The 21,780-nt window shown below is 48.9% G+C and overlaps 1 protein-coding gene across 2 annotated transcripts in view; it reads right to left on the minus strand.

Annotated features, from left to right (window-relative positions):
* HECTD4 (HECT domain E3 ubiquitin protein ligase 4) overlaps positions 1–21,780 on the minus strand; it is a 2,430,065-nt gene that overhangs the window by 1,770,729 nt on the left and 637,556 nt on the right. For both annotated transcript variants that reach the window (XM_085634374.1, XM_085634373.1), the window contains exon 36: positions 5,323–5,507. In XM_085634374.1, coding sequence (XP_085490500.1) covers positions 5,323–5,507 — 185 coding nt within the window. The remainder of the gene's footprint in view (positions 1–5,322; positions 5,508–21,780) is intronic.

Consider the following 21,780-nt stretch of genomic DNA (forward strand, 5'->3'; position numbering starts at 1 on the left):
AGTCTCTACTGCAAACAGCTTTACACCTGCTCATCAAGACATCTATGTTGAGGGAGGGGAAAAGAATATTATCTAAAGAATAGGAAGCGGTACCTTGAATGGAGGACATTAGCCCAATAAAATATGCGTATATTGTACGAGTTACTTACCTTAGTTAACGATGTATCTGGTAGAGACGATTCTAACCACAGATTCCTTCACGTAGAAATATACCCAGGCGTGAGACTGGATCCGGAAAACTTTTCACCCAGCATCCCTGCAGGCCGGGGAGACGACATCCCATGACTCCGCCCAGGCGATGTCAGCGTACGTGACGTCAGTGAGGTCACATAAGTCCCACCCCGGAGCGGCTACGTCAGTTTTCTTCGGAGAACTTTTCCGCACCACAACGCGGAGTCAGCAGACAAAACTGCGAGCGTATAGGAACAGTGTGCAAAAGAGCAGAAAAAAGGATGGTGAGGAACAACACCATAAAGAGCAGTGCCCGCCACTGCAGTACCCAAAGGCAGGGAAAGAATAAAGAACAGAGCAGCAGTCCTGCCAGTACAGAGACAGCCCCCCCGGGAGACAAGGGACATATGTAAAAATGGCACGATAACATGCAACAAGACTACAACCCCAACCAAAGACAAGGAAGGGGAACCAGTCGGGGACACACAGGAAACGACAAAACTCCAAGACATCCCCATCACAGATCGCGACAACCCCCATCAGGAACAAGGGCAGAGGCACAGCCAAAAGGCCCCAAACTCAAGGATCGCAAAGAGCCGGAAGTACCAACAAACCTATCCTCCCATGTGACAACGGGGAGGAAAAAGGGACAGCCTGACAGAAAGAGGGAAAGAATGCACTCATAGAAGTCACAGCCACCCACAGGGAAGCGAGTGCAAAAGACCAAATCACAGGCCCTCGCGGAATGGGGATGAAGGGTGGGCCGTGAAGGAATCTGCGGCTAGAATCGTCTCTACCAGATACATCGTTACTGAAGGTAAGTAACTCGTACATCTGATAGAGACTACTAGCCGCAGATTCCTTCACGTAGAATAGATACCCTAGCCATACCCAAGGGGAAGGAGGGTCTGCGAGAGGACCCCTCCCACCTGGGCATAACAGAGGACCGCACGGGGGCCGAGTCTGAAAACAGGACGAGGAGCCCCGTCCCCCAGGCAAAGGGAAACCCCCCCCCGCCAGCAGGAGGCCACCAACCCCAAAGGAGGGGGGGTGGTGGTGGTTCGGGAAAAGAAGAGAAGAAAATAGCCTGTCCTCACTCAGCAGAGGAAACAAGGCAAGGCGCCAAGAGGCCAAACATCCCACGCCCACGTAAGGCAACAAAACCTGCGCCCAAGGCAAGGAAAGGAGCACCGAAGGAGAAGAGCAACCTAGAGACTCCAAGGAGAAGAGGCAGAGCAAAGGCAAGTCCAGACAGGATGGCGCCGGCAGCAAGAAGCAGGCGGAAGCCGAAAAGGGGAACTCAAGGTCACCCAGGAAGAATCGTCCAACGTCCCGCAGGAACAAACTGCGCCCGCAAGAGGGTCCAGAAGGCAGGGACCACCACACCACCCCCCCCCCCCCCGCAGGGAGAAGAGGTAGAACCGAGTGCAAGGCCTACTGGAAGCAGCGGAGAAGGCAGGATGACAGTCCCACTAAAGCCCCAAGAAGGCACAATGGTGCAGAAATAACAAGGGGGCGGCACTGGCAAGCTCTGCCAGACGCCAGGGACACCACAGAACTAAACACTCAAACCAAAAAGGTGAAGAAGAAGGTTGCATCCGCAACATACCATAACGCCATGAAGAGCAGAAGCCCGCAGGTGACCACAACTCCCCAGCACATACCAGGGCTTTATAACAGCCAACCCTGCCCCACATAGGGCATGTCATATCCCAAGACATGGGAACCTCCTAGGAGGAAACTTCCGCAGCAGAGGACAACAAAAAAGACCTGTGGCAAAAAACCCCGCAGAAGGTCTATCAAGCAGCCAGGGGAAATGCAGAAGGCCCAAACTCAGGCCTAGCGTGGTGTAAAAAACCCAAAGGAAAAACACACAGTCAAAAAGGGCTGGCCAGCAACCAAAAGAACCACAGCCTCAGCAAGGAGGACTCGAGTGGCCATGAAGCACACAGAACAGACAACCGGGGCGACCCGCCCCAACGGAAGAACAGCTACAAGAACCAGATCAACACGCAGGTCACTGAGGAGGAGAAGAAGGAGGGGGAGGATGAGGAGGAGGAGTATGAGGAGGGAGAGGAGGAGGAGGAGGGCGAAACCCCGCCAAGAACCTCTGGATGGCTGAGTCCGCAGGGCCACGGAACAAAAGAGCACCATCGAAGGGAAGGTCCACCAGCCGCTCTCGAACATTCTCCAGGAACACACAGTCCCGAAGCCAGGCATGGTGATGAAGGGCAACCGAAGAAGACATGGCACGACCCAGCACCTCTGAGATGTCCAGAGCGGAGCGAAGGATAAACGCCGCCAGCTCCCGACCATCCAAGACATGGTGTCTCAAATCCACACAGGCACCCTCCTGAGAAGCGGCAGACATAAGGGACTCCGCGGAGTCCCACAAGCAAGAAGTGGCCCTAGCCAAAACACACTGTGTGTTAAGGGCCCGCGGAGCCGCACTGGTCAAGGCAACAAATTGCGCGCCCAGGAGTCCAGCCAGCGGGCCTCCCGTGATAGGGGAGACAACAGCAGCGGCAAAGCAGGAAAAGCAGACTGCAAAAGAGGGCCTCTGGTCGAAGGGTGAAGAGAAAGGCACACCGGATCACGCGGTGCCGGATGGTGGCGGTGCAGAAGGTGCTGGGGCACCGGGTCTCCCGTGGCAGGATGGCCCCAAGTCCCCAAGAGAGAAGAATGGAGTGAACCCTCGAAGGGAAGCAACAGTTCCCTACCACCAGAGCCCTGATGGATAACCTCCAGAAGATGATCTGCGGGGAAATGGGTAGCTGGATCACCCATGCGCAAAATTCCCACAGCCGTGGAAACAGCGCAGGCGAAAGCTGGTGTCATCCTCGCCGGAGACGGGCCGCCGAGTCGTGGCTTTTTTCCCCGACGTCGTCTACAGGCGGCTCCTCGCCGTCTCCACGACCACGCTCTTCACCAGAGGAGCCGCAGGTCCCCCACTCCTCGGTCCCTCTTCCTTCCTTCCGGCCTTGGCCCTTCCTTCCTCCGGTTGGTTTGGGGGATGGCCGCCTTAGCTTGCAGCCGTCACCTAACGAGGAGCTGCTTTCCCCTCCACGGGGCCCTACGGAGGCGACTCCACTGATTGTGAGGCGTGCCAGCCGGGGTGACTTCTGACACAGCACACGGCGCAGGAGACCGGAGCTGGGCCGGAGCCGGGGTGGCGAAGGGGCGGTGCCGGAACGGCGCCGACCTGACTTCCAAGGCAACCGCCTGCGTGGAGGGACGAGAAGGGCCCGGGGAGGGACGAGGAGTCCCCTGCCAGCCGCAACCTGTGACAGGGTGAGATGGGCCCTCCTCAGACCCCTGTGACGTCGCCAGGGCCAGCAGCAGCCGGCGCCGTAGCGGCATCACCTCGGCCTCGGACAAGGCCGCTGCCTGTCTCGAGGACCGAGAGGGGCTCGGGGGTCCGACCAGAGCCCCGGCGACCTCCCGCGACACCACAGGGACTCCCGCGGGAGTTTGCGGTGAAGCAGAGGCGCCGTGGTCCGAAGGAGAGACCCCCGAAGGGCCACACCCCAACGGCACCACATCCTCCGAGCCTGGATCCGAACCAGTCCGCGCCGGGGCCAGAGCCGCCGGCGACGCCGCGGAGGGCCCGCACACTGAAAGGGATCCGCTGACGTCCCAGGAGGGGAAGGAGGAGAAGCCTGTGAGGCCTGCAAAACTGCCGCATATGTCTCCATCTGGGCTCTGGTCGCCCCCATGCCTGGAAACGGCGGATAAGGGGATGACACGCGGGCCGCACCACCTGCGGAGAGCCCAGGACCCCGACAGGCCGGAACCCAACCCTCGGGGACAAACTGCGACACTTACCATGAGGTGAGTGGCGCTCTTGCGACCTGGGAGAAGATCGAAGTCGGCGAGGGAAGCCACGGGTCCAAGAACCCTCCGCAGGGGCCAGGCGAGATGACGACGCCGACCTGGACACACGAGCCGAAAGAAGTTTATCCGGCGCTCCCGCCGGGATTTCGGCTTCATCTGCTGGTACGCCTCACAATCAGTGGAGTCGTGGTGCTCCCCCAAACACCACATACGGATGGGGTGAGGATCCGTCACCGACATGAGGCGGCCACAAGACGTGCAAGTTTTAAAGCCTGAAGGCATTCGCACACTGTTACCACAAACGCAGCAATAGCATTAGGGAAAGGCCTAAACAGGCCCAGAGCACAAACCGGATCGGCGTTGCACGCGGAAAAGGAAAAAACTGACGTAGGCGCGCCGGGATGGGACCTATGTGACCTCGCTGACGTCACGTACGCGGACGACGCCTGGGCGGATTCACGTGATGACGTCCCCCCAGCGCGCAGGGATGCTGGGCAAAAAGTTTTCCGGATCCAGTCTCATGCCTGGGGATAATTCTATGTGAAGGAATCTGCAGCTAGTAGTCTCTATCAGATTCAATGGACAACCAACCATCATTCCCTTAGAAGGGTATATTGTGAAAGATTGACATCAACCCATTAATGAGATTTTGGGTGTCATAAAAAAGGAGGACCATGACATCTAGTTGCACTTGCCTCTAATGTACGCCACAAAGAAGCATTGTAGTTATGCAGTGTACATTATAAGTGGACTAAACATAATTAGTGAGGAACAAGAAGACAGTCAAGTCTGTTGCACTGAGGAGGCTGTCCCCCCCCCAGAGCTTTTAATATTAGCAAGGAGACTGCCTAGCTAGAGAAGGTCTACTCTGCTTTACACTCTCCAAGGTGTATTGAGCTTTTTCCCAAATGTGTCTACCATCATAACATCAAATGGCATGTCTATGATAGTTTGGAAGAGGCAGGCTACTGTTTCCTAGCTTCCCATCCATGTATCACAGGAATTCAGGGAGTTTTCTCCCAGGGAAAAAAAGATTATATGTGCTTGAACACAGTGGATATGCCACGTGTTGAATTGGCTACACAATTGTGGTACTACCTACTGATCACGGTCTCCCCCCAATCCCCCAATGCAACAAGTTCGGACCCTTTTCCACCTACATATGTGATTCCATCAAATATTGTAGGAAAATAACAATTCTTCATAAAGGTGAGATGGTGTATCTGTATCCTTTCATGCTGAACAACACACAGACACAACCCTTTGGAAATCAACAAGCAGTATAAAGATAAATCAATAAATACGTGCAGTTCATACCTTCTTCCTTCTCCCATTCCACACAACGATTGGCAAGAACTTGGAAAGCTGCCCATGCCATAGTTGCAACTTTCTGTTTTTTGGTCTGCTTTTCATTTGAGCTGGATTCTGTTTGGCTGCTCAAACTGCAGAGCCTATCCATTAGTTGAACAAGACCACTTCGAACTAAACACTTTTCTTCACTCCTATTTACAGGAAGATACAATCCCACAATGATTTGCATGGAAACAAAAGGATCATTTAATAAACTAAACACAATAATAAGGTGATGTAAGTCTCTGAAATACCGATGAATTAAATGGCTTTTTGCCTTCTATTTTAACTGCATATTTACAATCGTAGATATAAATTACTCTAAAGACTGAGCATCAAACCACTGTCTTGTTGTGCTGGAGTGGAACACCAGAATAGTAGATTATGCTTTGGTTGTTTGGCACAATGCAAAATACTGTAACACGACAGAGATATATGTGGCACAATAGGTGAGAATCTCATCTCATATTCATCAACAAAGAGACACAGTCTAACAATTGGTGAGATGTCCTTACGACAGCGTCCTTTTTCACAGAAAGCAGACCAAGCTCTCCTTTTACTTCTTTAAATTGAGAAGGCTCAGCAAGTAATGTAAAGCTTAGATGACAATGGCACAAGTCTACTACATTCTGGACCTCTGAAGCAATATTTAAAAAAGTGCAATAATGCTCTTTGATGGGAAGCTGCTTGCAATAAGTATAACCAGTGGCAAAGCACGGGGTAGCACTCCAACTCATCATTCTTTTGCTCACCATGCCATCTTAGTTATAACCCGGCGTTTCTGCCAGCATTTATCAGAACTGGTGAGCATATCAAGCTGAGGAAGATGCAGCAGAGGGGTGAAGATGAAAACAGGTTCAGTGAGGTAGAAAAGCCATGACTATACCAAGAGGCCTGCAGCATGGGAGTAACCACCACTGGGGATAGAAAAAGCTGAGTTTAGACTGGTCAGGCTCCCAGAGATGATGCAAGTCCCAAGGTAATGATGCATCTGGTAGAGACGATTCTAGCCACAGATTCCTTAACGTAGAATTATCCCCAGGCGTGAGAATGGATCCGGAAAATCTTTGCCACAGCACCTCTGCGCGCCGGGGGCGGTACCACGTGACCCCGCCCTGACGTCGTCTGCGGACGTGACGTCAGCGAGGTCACATAAGTCCCAACCCGGCGCGATGTCAGTTTTCTTCGGGGGACTTTTCCGCACCACAACGCGGAGCCATCACAAACAAAACTGTGAGAGTATGGGAACAGTGTACGAAAAAAATCAGTGAAATAAAAACGGAAGAAGCGAATGGTGAGGAACAGCACCATTAGGGACAGTGCCAAGCACTGTGTTACTGAAAGCCACGAGAAGGAAAGAGCAGAGCAGAGCACCGCTCCGAGAAGCAACCCTGCAAAGCGAAGGCTAGAACCTCCCTAGAGGCAGAAAAAACATGTTAAAAATGACGTGGCAGACGACAGGTCTGCAACCACAATCCATAATAGTGAAGGGCAACAAGTCCGGAACAGAGGAGTAACGACAAGCATCCCAAGACAACACCATCAAGGAGTGTCATATCCCCTGTAAAAGCTAAGGGCTGAGGCACAGCCAAGAAACTCCAACCCAGAGGATTGCGGGGAAGATGATGAATAGGCCACGCACTGGCAGACCCAGGGTGCAGGGATACAACAGTACACATAAAGCTACCGTCCAATCACCAGAAAAGAAGGAGAGGAACAATTAAACAGAACAAAGCATCCCGTAAGGGAGGAAGAGAAAGAGAGCACCCGCAGAAGATAAATGACACCCGAAGGGAGGCGAGTGCAGAACACCAAGCTGAAGGGTCCTCGCAGAACGGGGAGGAAGGGTGGGTCGTGAAGGAATCTGCGGCTAGAATCGTCTCTACCAGATACATAGTCACCGAAGGTAAGTAACTTGTACATCTGATAGAGACTACTAGCCGCATATTCCTTAACGTAGACTAGATACCCTAGCCATACCCAGAGGGGAGGAGGGTCTGCGAGAGAACCTCACCAGCTTGGAAGAACACAGGGCCCCAACAGGGGATGTGTCATGGGGACAGGAAGGACGGCCCAGCCCCCTCCAAGCAGAAATAAGCAAGAACAAGGAGAAGGGAAGGCCACAATACCACAAGCCTACCCGAGGAGCAAAGGGCGTCCGCCAGAAGACCCCGGATGGGCAGAAGGCACCCCGCCAGTACCAGAGGGAGAACATAACCACCTTTAAAGCCAGGGAAGGAACAGAGGCGGAGCCTGCCCCAGGAGAACACACACACAGCGAAGGGCACAGCTGAATGGGTGTCTATCCCGAAGTAGAGAACAAGGCCGGAACGGTTCCACAGTCGAGAAGCGCAGACGTGAGAAAGAAGACACAGACGCGCAAAGCTCCAACAAACAAGGGACAGGAGCACACACTGACACGGCGAGTCCCATGGAGGGGAACCAAAGCTACCAGGCACGTGCAGTAAACAGCTGGCAAATACTAAGAAGCAGCGGCTCAGAACAAGGCTAGCACAAGACTAAGACAGACAGGCCCCAGCCAAAATGGCGGAGAACTAGGTGGAAACACCAAGACACGACACTGTAATCAGCATGACAATGGTCAGTCCGATGTTCCAGAGGCGAAGAGGGTGGAACCTCATAGAAGAAGGATAGAACCATCAAAGAGAAAGAGAGAGAGAGACCGCACCAAGCGGTATACTGGGACGCCGGGAAAACGCGTGGAACCTGAGAAGGTATCCACGCCCGCCTAGCTTAAAACAGGGCTATACAATAGCCAACAAATACCCCACCTAGAGTATGAATCGTCCCTGAACAAAAACAGGGAAACACCTCTTAGGGAAACCCGCAGAATAGGCCAAGAACCAAAAAGACCTGTGGAAAACACCACAGACGGCTTACTAACCAGCCAAATAAGACACAAAGGGTCCAACCTGAGGACCTATACAGCTGCATTTAATCAGCAAAAAAACACGCACCACAAGCTGAAGGGCTGAACCAGCAGCCAAAAGAATAGAGGGGCCATCTGAAAGACCCTGAAGGCATGCAAGCCGCACACAGCGGGCCAACCGAAACCTAAGGCCCCAAGGAGAAAGGAGGGATAGTACCTCCCATAAAGCGCCAGAGGGCCGAGCTTACGGAGGGGGAGGGGACAGAGCCCCGCAAGGAGTCTCTGAATAGCGGAGTCCATGTGGGTGTGAAACAACAGAGTTCCATCAAAAGGTAAATCCACAAGACGCTCCCGAACATTCTCTGGAAAGACACCATCCCGCAGCCAAGCATGGCCGCGGAGGGCCACAGTACTCGCCATAGCACGGTCGAGGGAATCAGAGAAGTCCAAGGCCGAACGGAGAATGAAAGTAGCTAACTCCCGACCATCCCGCACATGGTCCCGCAGATCAGCACGGGCACCCTCTTGGGAGGCGCGAGTCAGAAGGGACTCTGCGGAATCCCACAGATCGAAAGTAGCCTTGGCCAACACACAGTGTTGAGTGCACGCAGAGCAGCGCTGGTGGAGGCGTAAATGTTACGTCCCCAGGAGTCCAGCCACGAGCCTCCCGTGCCGGCGGAAGCAGCACTGAAGGCAAGGAAGGAAAAGCAGCCCACAGGACAGAGCCCTGGGCCGAGGGGTGGGGAAAAAAGAAAAGTGGATCGTGCGGAGCAGGATGGTGGCGGTGAAGGAGCGGTTGAGACACCGGATCCCCCGTGGCAGGGCGCCCCCAGAAGAGAGTTATGGAGCGACGCTTCAAATGGGAGAAGCAGCTCCCCTCCACCAGAGCCCTGGTGGAGAACCTCTAACAAGTGGTCCGTAGGGAGTGGGGCAACCGGATTGCCCATCTGCAGAATGCCAGTGGCCGTGGAAATGGCCCGGACAAAGGCCACACTCGCCTCCGTAGGGCGTCGTGGGGGGGGGGAAAGCAACTCCTCCGTGGGCGAAGGCTGCAAACTAAGACGCCCGTCCCCGTGCCCCGCTGGAGGGAGAAAAGACCAGCTCCTGAGGGATGGGAAGCCCACGGACGAGTGGGGAACCTGAGGGGTCTCCGGAGAGGGCCGAGAAGCCTGCAGGACAGACAACTGCAGGGAACGAAAGAGCGGGTCCGGGGGCTGTGGACGTGGGGATGGCATAGAACCGCCCTGAAATTCGCTGGAGAAAAGGCCACGACAAGGCGCCCAGTCTCCGGTGAAGTGGAGACAACAACCCTCCGGAGAGGAGTCGATGATCCGATGTCGGGATGGCGCTAGGGAGTCCACCACTGGCACCGATGAGCCCTCGACCGGCACCGAAGTGTCCACCAGCGGCGCCGGGTAGACCTCCACCACCACGTGCCGCCTCAGAGTGGGGCGGGGTCGGAGCCGAAGCGGCCAATGAACGGCGCCAAAAAGGCGCCGGCTCGACCCCCGACGAGGCAGCTGCCTGCGCCGAGGACCGACAGGGGCCGGGGAGGAAAGCTGTTGACGCCGGAGAGGCGTCGGCTCAGCATCCGGGAAGACAGCCGCCTACCCAGAAAACCGAGGGGGACTTGGGGGCGACCTCCGGTTAATCAATCAATCAATCATGGAATTTATAGCGCGCACTACTCACCCGGAAGGGTCTCAAGGCGCTTGGGGGAGGGGGTCTGCTACTGCTCGAACAGCCAGGTCTTGAGCTGTTTCCTGAAGGCGAAGTGGTCCTGGGTCAGCCGCAGGTGGACGGGCAGGGAGTTCCATGTCTTGGCCGCTAGGTAGGAGAAGGATCTTCCTCCGGCGGTGGCTCTCTGGATGCGAGGGACGACGGCGAGGGCGAGGTTTGCGGATCGTAGCTGTCGGGTGGGCGTGTAGAAAGTCAGGCGGTCGTTGAGGTACCTTGGGCCCAGGTCGTGGAGGGATTTGTGTGCGTGGGTGAGGAGTCTGAACGTGATCCTCTTGTTGACAGGGAGCCAGTGCAGGTCTCTCAGGTGGCTCGAGATGTGGCTGCGTCGGGGGGCGTCCAGGATGAGACGGGCGGAGGCGTTCTGGATACGCTGAAGTCTTTTCAGAAGCTTGGCTGTTGTGCCGGCGTAGAGGGTGTTTCCGTAGTCTAGTCTGCTGGTGACGAGGGCCTGGGTGACAGTCTTCCTGGTCTCGGTCGGGATCCATCTGAAGATCTTGCGGAGCATGCGGAGGTTGTGGAAGCAAGATGAGGAGACAGCGTTGACTTGTCTGGTCATCGATAGGGAGGAGTCCAGGATGACGCCCAGGTTGCCAGGGAACCCTGCAGGGCTTTGTGGCGAGGCCAGGACGCTATGGGCCGAAGAGGGGAACCCCGAACACCTGAAGCCGAACGCTTCGGCGCCGGGGGCGATGAATCTACGGACATCGCAGGAGGAGGAGGAGGGCTCAAGGAAGCCTGCAGAGCTGTAGCGTAGGCTTTCATCTGGGCCCTCGTCGCTCCCACGCCGGGAAACGGTGGATAGGGTGGCGACGGGCGGGGACGCACGTCCCGGGAGGGACCGGCGCCCTCTGCCGAAGGAGGAGAGGGCCTCGGTGGCAAGCTGCAAGACTTACATGCGGGCAAACGACGCCCATGGGGCCTTGGCGAAGGACGATGCCGCAGCCGGAAACGGCGGCCCCTGGACCCATCCGAGGTAGGAGACGGACGCTGCGACAACACCGATCTGGACAAGCGGGCCAACAGCAACTTCATCCGGCGCTCCCGCCGGGATTTCGGTTTGAGATGCTGGCAAGCCTCGCAGTCCGTAGAGTCATGGTGCTCGCCCACATGCAAGTAGTATGAGGGTCCGTCGCAGACATCGGACGTGCACAAGAAGCGCACGTCTTGAAGCCCAAAGGCATGGAACACTGTTCCCAACTCAAGGCGCTAAAGAGGCCCGAAAACTAACCAAGGAGCACACTCCGGATCCGCGTTGCACGCGGAAAAGAAGGAAGCTGACGTCAATGCGCTGGGGTGGGACTTATGTGACCTCGCTGACGTCACGTCCGCGGACGACGTCAGGGCGGGGTTGCGTGTTACCTACCCCGGTGCACAGAGGTGCTGTGGCAAAGATTTTCCGGATCCAGTCTCACGCCTGGGGATAATTCTATGTTAAGGAATCTGCGGCTAGTAGTCTCTATCAGATAAGAACAAATACAGTAAGACAGGAACAGCTTACAAAATTGTGCTCCCCAAACAAGGTAGGGAGACAAAAAAGAGAATCCCACAAAGACTTCCAGAGAAACGAAAAGGTCAAATAATAGTCTAAATAAACTGGACACCCATCCACTTTTCTCTTTAAGCCCACTGAAGATGGTATACACAGTGTGTCTCAGAAATTATCCTGGCTAATCTCTAATTTAGAAGACTCAATTTTCAAAGCATCACTGGTACACAAAGTAGAAAATAACTGGCACATGTTGAGCTTGGAAGGCTTTTTTAATGAATATACTTAATGTGTCATACTTAAAATGATGAAACAGGCTTTGTTCCGGCCACATGAATATATTAGTGTGCATGTAAAATAAACAAATATACCTTCAGCTGTGCTACACTGAGCTTACCAGTTCCCTGCATTAAGAACCTAGAATATGCTGAAGCATCAGCATTCAGATCAATTGGTGGTGAACCTTGGGGTTCTCCATGCTGTCCTTCCTAAAGAAGGGATGCAGCACCAATCCCTCAACAGCAGTATGGTGCTGTGTGTGTCTGAAATATACTACACAATCGTTCCTAGTGAGATGGGCGATAAACAAAAGTTATTCATTGTTTGAAACAAGGAATTAACAAACACAAAATGACATTAGCCTCAACAATATTTATATACATCATCAAGACAAAATGCTCACAAAGGGTGCTCAAGTGATTACACAGTGAGAGGAAAAAAGGGCCAAAATAGTATTTGCATTTATAATACAAAAAAGGCAGTGATGCATAAATATTTGTAGTTGTGGTTTGTTCCTTCAGAATGAACCAGTCCCTTATACTATTACAACAAACGTAATGATTAGTAACTACAATCCACTAGCCAGAAGAGTCTCAACGGTAATTTGACCTGTTAAAAATTAAATGGTTTTACCCTGTTGGTAATAAACTTCGAGCCTTTCACACAGTCGACTAGACTTTCCTGGTTCAAGTTCTTCAGAAAGCGGGTTTAGGGCCTCGTTTTTGTGCTATGTCAAATTGCTCTACTCCAACCTGACTGCAGATTAATGGTGTGGTATCCAATCCATTCCCTATTTGGCGGGGTACCAAACAGGGATGTCCCCTGTCCTCTATGCCTGCAGGTTAATCATGCAATGTGGGTGCTGGTCCCTCTCCATCCCTCATGCAAGTCTTTTGAGTGGCAGGACACCATACCGGAGCTTCTGCTATTTAGGCATCCATGTTGCACACTATCTTGAGATGGCATGCACTCTTAATTTTACCCCACTGATACAGAGAGTGAAGGTGGACCTAAAAAATGGCAACCCCTTCCTTTTAACGTGATGGGATGGACTGCGCTATATAAAATGATGGTCCTGGCAAAGTTTTGTATCTTTTCTTTGGCACAAGTCCAGGCCGCGATTGGTTCATGCAAGGTTTCAGAGAGCGCCTTATGATGACAGGTTGGGAATGGCTAACCTATACCTCTACTGCTTAGCATCTCAGACCCTGGTTATAAATGATTGGTTGAATGGGGGGGTGGTCACACCCGGCGTATAGGGTGTAACTGGCCTCCCTTAAGGTTTGGGGGTGTGCTAGAGATGTTATATAGTGCTTGACTCCTTAGGACTCTTTTGTACATAACCAGAGTGGTCTTTCCTAGCTGGCATTGCTGCGCTCCGACACTCTGGCTGGGACTCCAAGCCTACTCAGCATACCCTTTGTGGAGGGGGCAGTGGTTACATGAAACCGCTGGCCCGGAGACATTTCTTCACTGGGATAGCATAGGGATTTCCCAGCTGGAAGATGTTTGATCTGGCACCCGGATGTGTTCTTTCCAGGATCTTCAGTCAACATATACCCTTTCACATATGCAATTTAATAAATATCTTCAATTGTGGCATGCGCTGAGGATGCCCATTGCCTGGAGCATGACACCCCCTGAATTTTGTTCTCTGAAGGAGAAACCTCTCATAGGTGCATTACCAAAGGGAGGCATCTCCCACATTTATCATTCACTAGTCCTTAATGCACCCGACACATTGACACACCAGCGGGGTCAATGGGAGGTGTGGGTGGGGCAGCTGGATCATGAGAACAGACGTGATGCTACGATGACTCCTCACACCATCACAATTTCTCGAGATTGCGGCTGGTCTAGACTTATTACTTGTACGGTGCCTACCTGCCCCCCCCCCCAGCCATCTCCACAAAGAACACTTCCTTCCAAGTATGACATGCTTCAGATGTCCATATGCTCCTGTAGATTTCTATCACATGGTCTGGAGTTACCCTTTTACTCTGAGTCACTGGAAAATAGAGGCTGAAGAATTATCAGGAGTGCTGGGGTGGGAGATGGAACTCTCACTGAGGTCACTCCTGGGCATTTTTGAGGGTACAGAGGGCATGAGGGCTGATCCGGCACTGCTGGGGGTGACTACCATGGTGGCAAAAAGATACAACATGAGCAGATGGAAGTCTTCCAACCTCTTGATGTCTCAGTGGTGTCATGGGTGGACTGGTGTTCTCAGCAAGAATAACCTGTATATGAGGCCCAGAGTAGCCCCAGGAAGCACGCCAAGATCTGGGTTAAATGGTGGGACAAATTTGGGATGGGCTTGTTATAACAAATGTATGAGGGATGTCTACAGCGCCGGGACGCCCCGTTGCTGGGGCAGCTGTGCGCTTTACAAGTCTACAACATTTACATTTACCCCGCTATGTGTAGGGTGGATTTGTTGTCTTATCCGTAACAATGATGCTATAGTTGTTTGTGCTGGTGAACAGCAACAGCTGGAAGAGATGTGGAATTTAGTAGTTAAAAAACCCAAAATTGTTTATTAAAAAAAATGAAAAAATTAAAATTAAAGGGCTGTTATCAGGACTATAAAAGTTTGTGGGTAGGACAGTGTTTTGATATGCCTGTGTACTACACAACGATTAAAGTGAAGACAGTAGCTTGCCAATATGTGATATGTCCAATAGCCTCTGCAAATACCAACCAGGAGTCAAAAGAACAAATGATTAGAACTGCAAGCAATCCATTGATTAAATTGGAGCACCAGTGGGAGGCGGAAAAAGAACTGCAAGCAGAACGTGAATAAAAAGTTGTGTGGACGGGAGGTTGAATAGCAAATTGACCACTCTGTTCTAAATGGGAAAATGAAACTCCCACTGGCAAACCAACGCCACTAGCGTCAGTGTGCAATTATGCTCAGAGATACAGGAGATGAGAAGGTGGCTATCTAAAAGGCCTAAAAAAATAAAGGGTTTAGCCAGTTTATACCAACACCAAGGCTGGCAAACCATTGGGGCCACAGACTCAGTCATATCTCAAGGATTTAATGCTCTTCTGCATCACTTCCTGCAGGAATGTTGGATTCTAATAATAGCTTGCCACAAATCCTTTGTGTCTTGGCACAACAGAGGATCTGTGTACAAGACCTTAATATGGGTGAAACAATCTGCTTCAATAAAACTATAAAGAAATTTGATTGGAGCAACATTATCAAGCCTGTTAAACACCCAAAAACGCTTATTAGCTCTTGTCCTTGAAACATTCATGACTGTCACCACTGTCTGCCTGTAGGCTTTCCACTTGGGACCCGCAGTAATTGTTAATATTGTTTCCTCCAAATATTAACAATGATTTCTGGCTAGTTTGATCAACCTGCAAAGTATCTAAATTGGGGCCACACCTTGGGTCATTCTGGTCTTATTTCTTAAAGATGCAGAATACCAACCAACATTTTTGTCCAGTTGTCTTCACTTCATAATAGGCCCATCCAAGGCTTTCCTGATCCTCATAACTACAGTGTTCTACCGAGACAACAATTTATTTTTATTCCTCCAGACAATAGGACAACTCCGCGAGCATCTTCCATACTAGCCCATTTCTGATAAAAAGTTCCACTTTATTAACTTATGTTGTGCAAATGCATTAAACTCCATGACCTCCTCCAAATTTTCTGAAAATGATAAATCATGTAAACCAAATAATAATAAAGATTTCTTTCCTTTCAAAAATTTCAGTATTTACCTTAAACAAAGAAAGACTATTTCTTTTTAAATCTAACAGCCTTATAATGCTATGAAATATATGTGTGGTTTTGCATAGTGAGAGTGAAGTGGGTTCGCCCATTCAGGGTTCTAAGATTTAAAAGTTGAGGTTCCTCAACCAATTTCTGGTCTCGCAGGTCAACTTTCTGCATGGAAGTAGCACGGGCAGCACATTCCATGCCAGGTCCAACTATGGTGACCTTTTGGTTTCATTGTAATTTTGCAACAAGTTCAAATTGAAATGGCCCCTGACCATCAAAATCAATCCTCCTGGAGTAAAAAACAGCTCCTTAGGGAAGACTTAAACAAGTCCAGAAACTCTATTCTATTTGTTGAGTGGATATTTAGGTGGATATTTATTAACAGTAACCAGGGGTATATATTCTGCGTTATGGGGTGGAACGCAATTTGGACCGCTTAAAAAAAAGTAATGAGGAAGATGCAGAGCTTTTACATTCAGTGCAGCCAAAATATTGATATCCCACCCAGAGGCCTTCAGTATGGCCCACCTTCTACATGTGGAATAAAGGACTTTAAGTAACCCATAAAGCAAATTTAACTGGACAACCATGTCTTCTGGAGATAACAAACATCAGACAGGGTGTCAGAATCATTTCTAAATCTACCTAAACCTGGTATAATGCAGGGGAAAACTTAGAATTCAGGTGCAAGAGGTATCTGACCCCCTCCGGGTCCCTGGAGATTACAAATGGTTGCTCTTAGGTCAACAAGGATTTTCCTGCAAGTGTCACTGCCACCCAACTCCAGACCTCTCCTCTCTGCCTGTATTTTGTGACAAAGTGAAATTAACATCCCTTCATAACCCTTCTTCTGGCATTTTTCAAAATATATCAGTTGCATTTTTCCTATCTTTCTTCAGGATTGCTCTTATTTTGCATCATTCTTAGACAAACAATGTATTTGGATATTTTGAACTTTCAACCCTAAGCTAATTCCCCAAGAATGGAAAACATTCTTTTTGCTGAACACCTCAGATGTAATACTATCAGTGCCATAGGCTATCCCATCCCTACTACCATCATTTTCCATTGTTTGAAATTGTATATCCAGAATGCCCTTAGAAATTATAAGGTGCAGGCTTGGTGATTCCAGTAAACAGAGAATATTACCAAGATTTACTGTCTCATGGGCAGCACATGATCGATATTCTAGAGTGAGAGCTATATTAGCTTTTCATACTTCACTCCCTAAATCATCAAAATGATGTACTTGTTTTATTTGTGGTAAAATTGCCCCTGGCTTGACCATGTGTGCAGTCACATGATTATTTGGAGCGAATTACCTGCACAATGTGATCAAATTCCTAGGATTTCGAAAAGATGATCTTAAGTTTTCGTTAAATGCTTGATTTTGTAACTGACTTTGCAATTGCTTCAGAGCAGTTCACATGTGCATTTGCTCACTACGTGAGGGACTAACTTTATCTTGCCTCACTGAAGTGGGGCTGGATGAGTAACCCAATGTTTACATTGCTCTATGTCACCTTTTGATATTGCTTCCACATATTTAGTAATCTTTCAATGTCTTCATGAGGCATTTTTCTCTTTTCTGATAAGACTAAGTTTCAACTTACTTGCCAGACCACTGGGATTCAAATCATTCCCTCAAGGGCGGCCAGTATGGATATGCCGTCTCTATTATGGTCCTTAACTGTAAATTACCAACATTTAAGGCAGCCACCTCTCCATCATAGTTAGTAGGGTGTTCCTTCGATCTGCACAGAGACCAGTGTGCTTCCACTTTAATCTAGACTGTGATTTTATTTTACCTCTTAACTGCACTTGTTCACCATTCACTCTGTCCCTTGCATTGCCATCTACAGCAAGTCCATTCCTGTACTGTAAATGTAGGGTGATTTAACCCCAAGGTACGAGAATGAGCGAGGAGTTAACAAGCGTTTCTGTTGGCCAAAGGTGCATATTTAAAGGATGAAAATATTGGTCCAGCGCTTACCCGAACTATGGACACACACAGACCAGTGTGCTTTAACTTTAATTTGGACTGTGATTTCTTTCCCATTCTTACCTGAACTAATGCGCTTTTCACCCTCTCAGACCGACGCAATTGCTAAGAACAGCAAGCCCAGGACATTTCCTGCACAGTAAATGCAGAGTACCACTTTGTCTACTCAATATAACATGAATAACTCACTTCCACAGGTTACATCTTCTTTCCAGGGCAAAACTTTAAAAAAACAGATATAGTGCGACAAGGAAAGCTGGATTCTAGGAAAATATAAAAGCTTGACATCCGATTAAACCAGATGTGGCAAGTGTGACTAGAGTGCAGCTGTCTCCATGGAATGAAAATAGGGAGTACAAGCCATCAACAAAATACTTGTTCAAACAGAAGCGCAGATCCACTGGAGGACTGAACTGGACATTTCAATCTCTCCCTTGAAAACTGAGATCTGTGGAGTTAGAAGGTGTAACTGCATAAAACAGACCCTAAGATTAATCAAACCTGAAGACATCCCACCAGTAAGTAAGTACGACATCCCACCATTGAACAATTTAGGAAGATAACTATATAGCACAAAACTGAGGCCATCCTGTTCAAAGTGATCCACACCAGAATACGCCAATCTGGAAAAGATCATTTCCATCACTTTGGACTGAATCCACACTTGTGGTCCTCTAGGGAGAGACACAACCCAGGTCATCCTCCTCACATTGAGGGTGACCATGAGGTGGGCCACAACTGGCAAAATGCACTTTGTACTGTTCACCATCACAGCTGTATGACCTCCCAACACACGACCCAATAGCCCCCACTGCCCTGTTCATTAATATAATGGACGGTGTTCGGGTTGTCACCTGAATGGCTGGGGAAGCACAAGTGTAGGGCAAGGTGAGCATATTTCAGTTCAAGGGCAGTTATATGCAGGCACTGCTACTTCATGGACGCCCTGATGAACACCACAGCTAAATGAGGAGGTATCTGTAACCATGATCGCCTACAACTGCAGAGAGCTAAAAAGACCACTCAACAAAAGATTAAGGATTTACATCCACCAGTACAGATCTAGGAGTACACATTCGTACATCTGCACCTGAGACGACAGACTTCCGTTATGCTGGAGTCACTGTTTCCTCGAGCACCACTGAAGAAACGTCATTCACTATTTTGCATGGGGTGTCAACTGAACACATGAGACCATCAGTCCTAACCAGTCTAGGGCCTGCAGAACTCTCCGAGCGGGATAAATCAGAGTAATATCTAGTTTCTGTAATCCTCTGAGGAGCAAACGTTTTCATACTGGTCGTGTCTCGCATTATACCAATCAATGTCAGACTCTGATCCAATAGATCCAGTCTGGCACCTGGGGGATATTCATAAAGTGAGAAATCAGCAGGAAAAAGCATCAATCATAATTTCTGTCTTAGATTGTTTTCTTTACATATAAAACATGTCAGCTTCTCAGTATCCCCTGTATACCACCTTATGGTCTTACCTTCCTTCAACTCATTGTGGCATTCAGCAAGCTCAATTGTTTCAAAAGTGTTCATTTTTGTAATTTGACATCTTGCACCATCAAGGGATAAACAGACTATACTGGTGGGCTGCAGGCCTCTTTTGGGACAATTCTGGGAAACTCATGGAAAAGAACCACCACCACCAGTGGTTACTGAATAAAGTACATACTGATCCCGATGTACACGAGGTAGAAGAGCTGGAGATCAGGCAAAGGGTCACGTGAGAGCCAAAAATCACACTAGGAAAGAGCTTGGTCATAACGGGGAAAGAAACATGCAGGGGGAACAACAGAAGAGCGGAGGTGAAAGCAGAAAGAGAGTAGGGGGCAGGGATATTAGGGAATATAAGCTTATGGGGAGAGAGCAAGGAAAGAAGATGTGCTTCCATAGAGTGATGACAGAAAAATAAAAAAAAAGAGTAATGTGAGGTCAGCAGTGGAAGGATTCATATCATCCGATCAGAAGCAATATTTAGCAGCAATGTTCCAGGGGTGAGATAAACTCAAGAATACGAAGGAAAGCCCTCGGATATAGAACAAAGAATTGAGGCAGAATTTTTTTTGAATCCAGCAATGAGCAAGGGGTTGTCCCAAAGTCCCCTCTAGGGACTGTATTGTAGACAGTAGGTCTTCAACAGATCTGGAGCAAGATTTGAGAAGGATCGATACACCAGTTATTGCAAACAAGAAGAAATGGTATGCACTAATTTTATAAAATCAGACAGAGAACATCACGTACATAGAATAGGAATAATCATATTAAGACGGGTTTCTGCTTGTGGTCACAATTTTGCATATATTGCATAATGTGTTAGAGTGAAAAATTAGATGTGTGCAGCACATTTACAACCCATGAAACAAAGAAATGGGGTACACAAAACTACAATCAAAACAAAAAATTAACAATCGCGTTTAGCTAGATATTACTATGCATTTAATCAATATATCAGTCAGCTGAAATTTCAAATGATGGAAATAAGAATGATCATCATGTAGAGATGAAAATAATATTCTTTGTAACACGAAGCATGATAGATTTTTTTTAAACAATAGCTGAAATGAGAACATTAAAGCAAAACAGAAATATTTTACAAGAATAGATGTAATAGATTTTTATAGGAGGTACACTAAAGGACAAGAATGAAGGATGACTTCAAAGAAAATTAGTTAATGGAGAGGGACAAAAACCTGGTATGTAATAACCAGAAGTGTCTGGTTGTAGCAAAGGTGTTTGAAGAAGATGCTCCAAGAACAAAAACAGGCACGAGAACGGAAAGGATTTGAACAAGTTACTTACAGACATACATTTAGTTAAACATTATAGATGGAGGCACCAAGGTCAAATGTTTCGAGTATATTAAATAAATGTTATTTGTGTTGCCATCAATACTGTAAGTTAACAGTATCCTGAAATGCACAGGGGAGGTGAATTTTGAACCTTGTCCAGATGTTAAGCTTGATTTGAGTAATTTAGCCTAACTATTAACAAAAAGAATTACAAAAATAAAATAGTTGAGTAATTGAAGTTGCACTTTAGGTAGAAATATTTCAAAGTGTGGATCAGATTAGGGAAAATGATCTTTTTAACAAAATTTGGAGATTTAATTGGACCCCAGGTTACAGCACCGTGATCGAGCACCGTTAAATTGTCCCCAATACTTGAAACACACAAAGGAGCAAGTCTGACACACATCTTTTTGTAAAATCCATTAAAGATATTAAGTATATGTTCACAAGAACTAATTTCAGAAGCCATATTAAATGTAGACACTAAGTCTTTAAATTCTTTACTTTGCTTTGGATCTAAAAAACGAATTACTTACCTTTGGTAATGCCTTATATGGTAGAGAATATCTAGCTGCTGAATCCTTACCTTGGAATATTCCTCAGGCATCAGATGGGATCCAGAAACTTTGGTGAGCAGCACCCCTGTGTGTCAGTAGGTGGCGTCGTACGGCTCTGTGGAGCATCATCCACTCCGGAAGTGACACGCGCAGTGCCTACATAGGCACCACCCCAGGGGGCTGACGCGACTTTTCTTTGCGACTTACCTCGTCAGAAGCGCAGAACCACATGGAATGCTGACCACTGGTGTAATAAGCTAGGGCCCTTAGAGAGGTTAATTCTTAACAAACAAGTTACTTAACTTTGGTAATGCCTTATCTGGTAGAGAATCTATCTAGCTGCAGATTCCTTATCTTTTACATTAAATCCAGGCGTCAGACTAGATCCGGGAAATTTTTCTCCAGTGTTACCCCTGCACACCAGTAGGTGGTGTCGCTCAGCTCCACGTGGCATTATCAGTGCCACCCACGCCTGAAGTGACATGCGTGGCACCTATATAGGTGCTACCCCAGCACGCTGACATGTTTGTTTTGCAACTTTCCAAGCCAGGAGCGCTGGTGTGGAAAAACTAGAAAAGGGGAACAACCCCCTCCCTAGAAATACGCTTGCAGAACGGGGAGGATATGTGGAAGGAATCTGCGGCTAGATACAGCCTCTACCAGATATGGCATTACCAAAGGTAAGTAGCTTGTTCATTTGATAGACTTCTAGCTGCAGATTCCTTACCTTTTGAATAGATACCCAAGCAATACCTCCCTGGAGGTGGGTCTGCAGACCAATTTTATGCGATTAAGTCCTGCAGGATCGAACAGGATCTCCCTCTCCTGGCAGTAGTGTTTTGTGAATGTGTGCAAGGAAGCCCAAGTGGCTGCCTGGCAGATATCTAGGACCGGAACTCCGCGCGCTAACACAGTGGTCGCTGCTTTAGCTT

Source organism: Triturus cristatus, chromosome 11, assembly GCF_964204655.1.
Source record: "Triturus cristatus chromosome 11, aTriCri1.1, whole genome shotgun sequence".
Classification (NCBI taxonomy): Eukaryota; Metazoa; Chordata; class Amphibia; order Caudata; family Salamandridae; genus Triturus; species Triturus cristatus.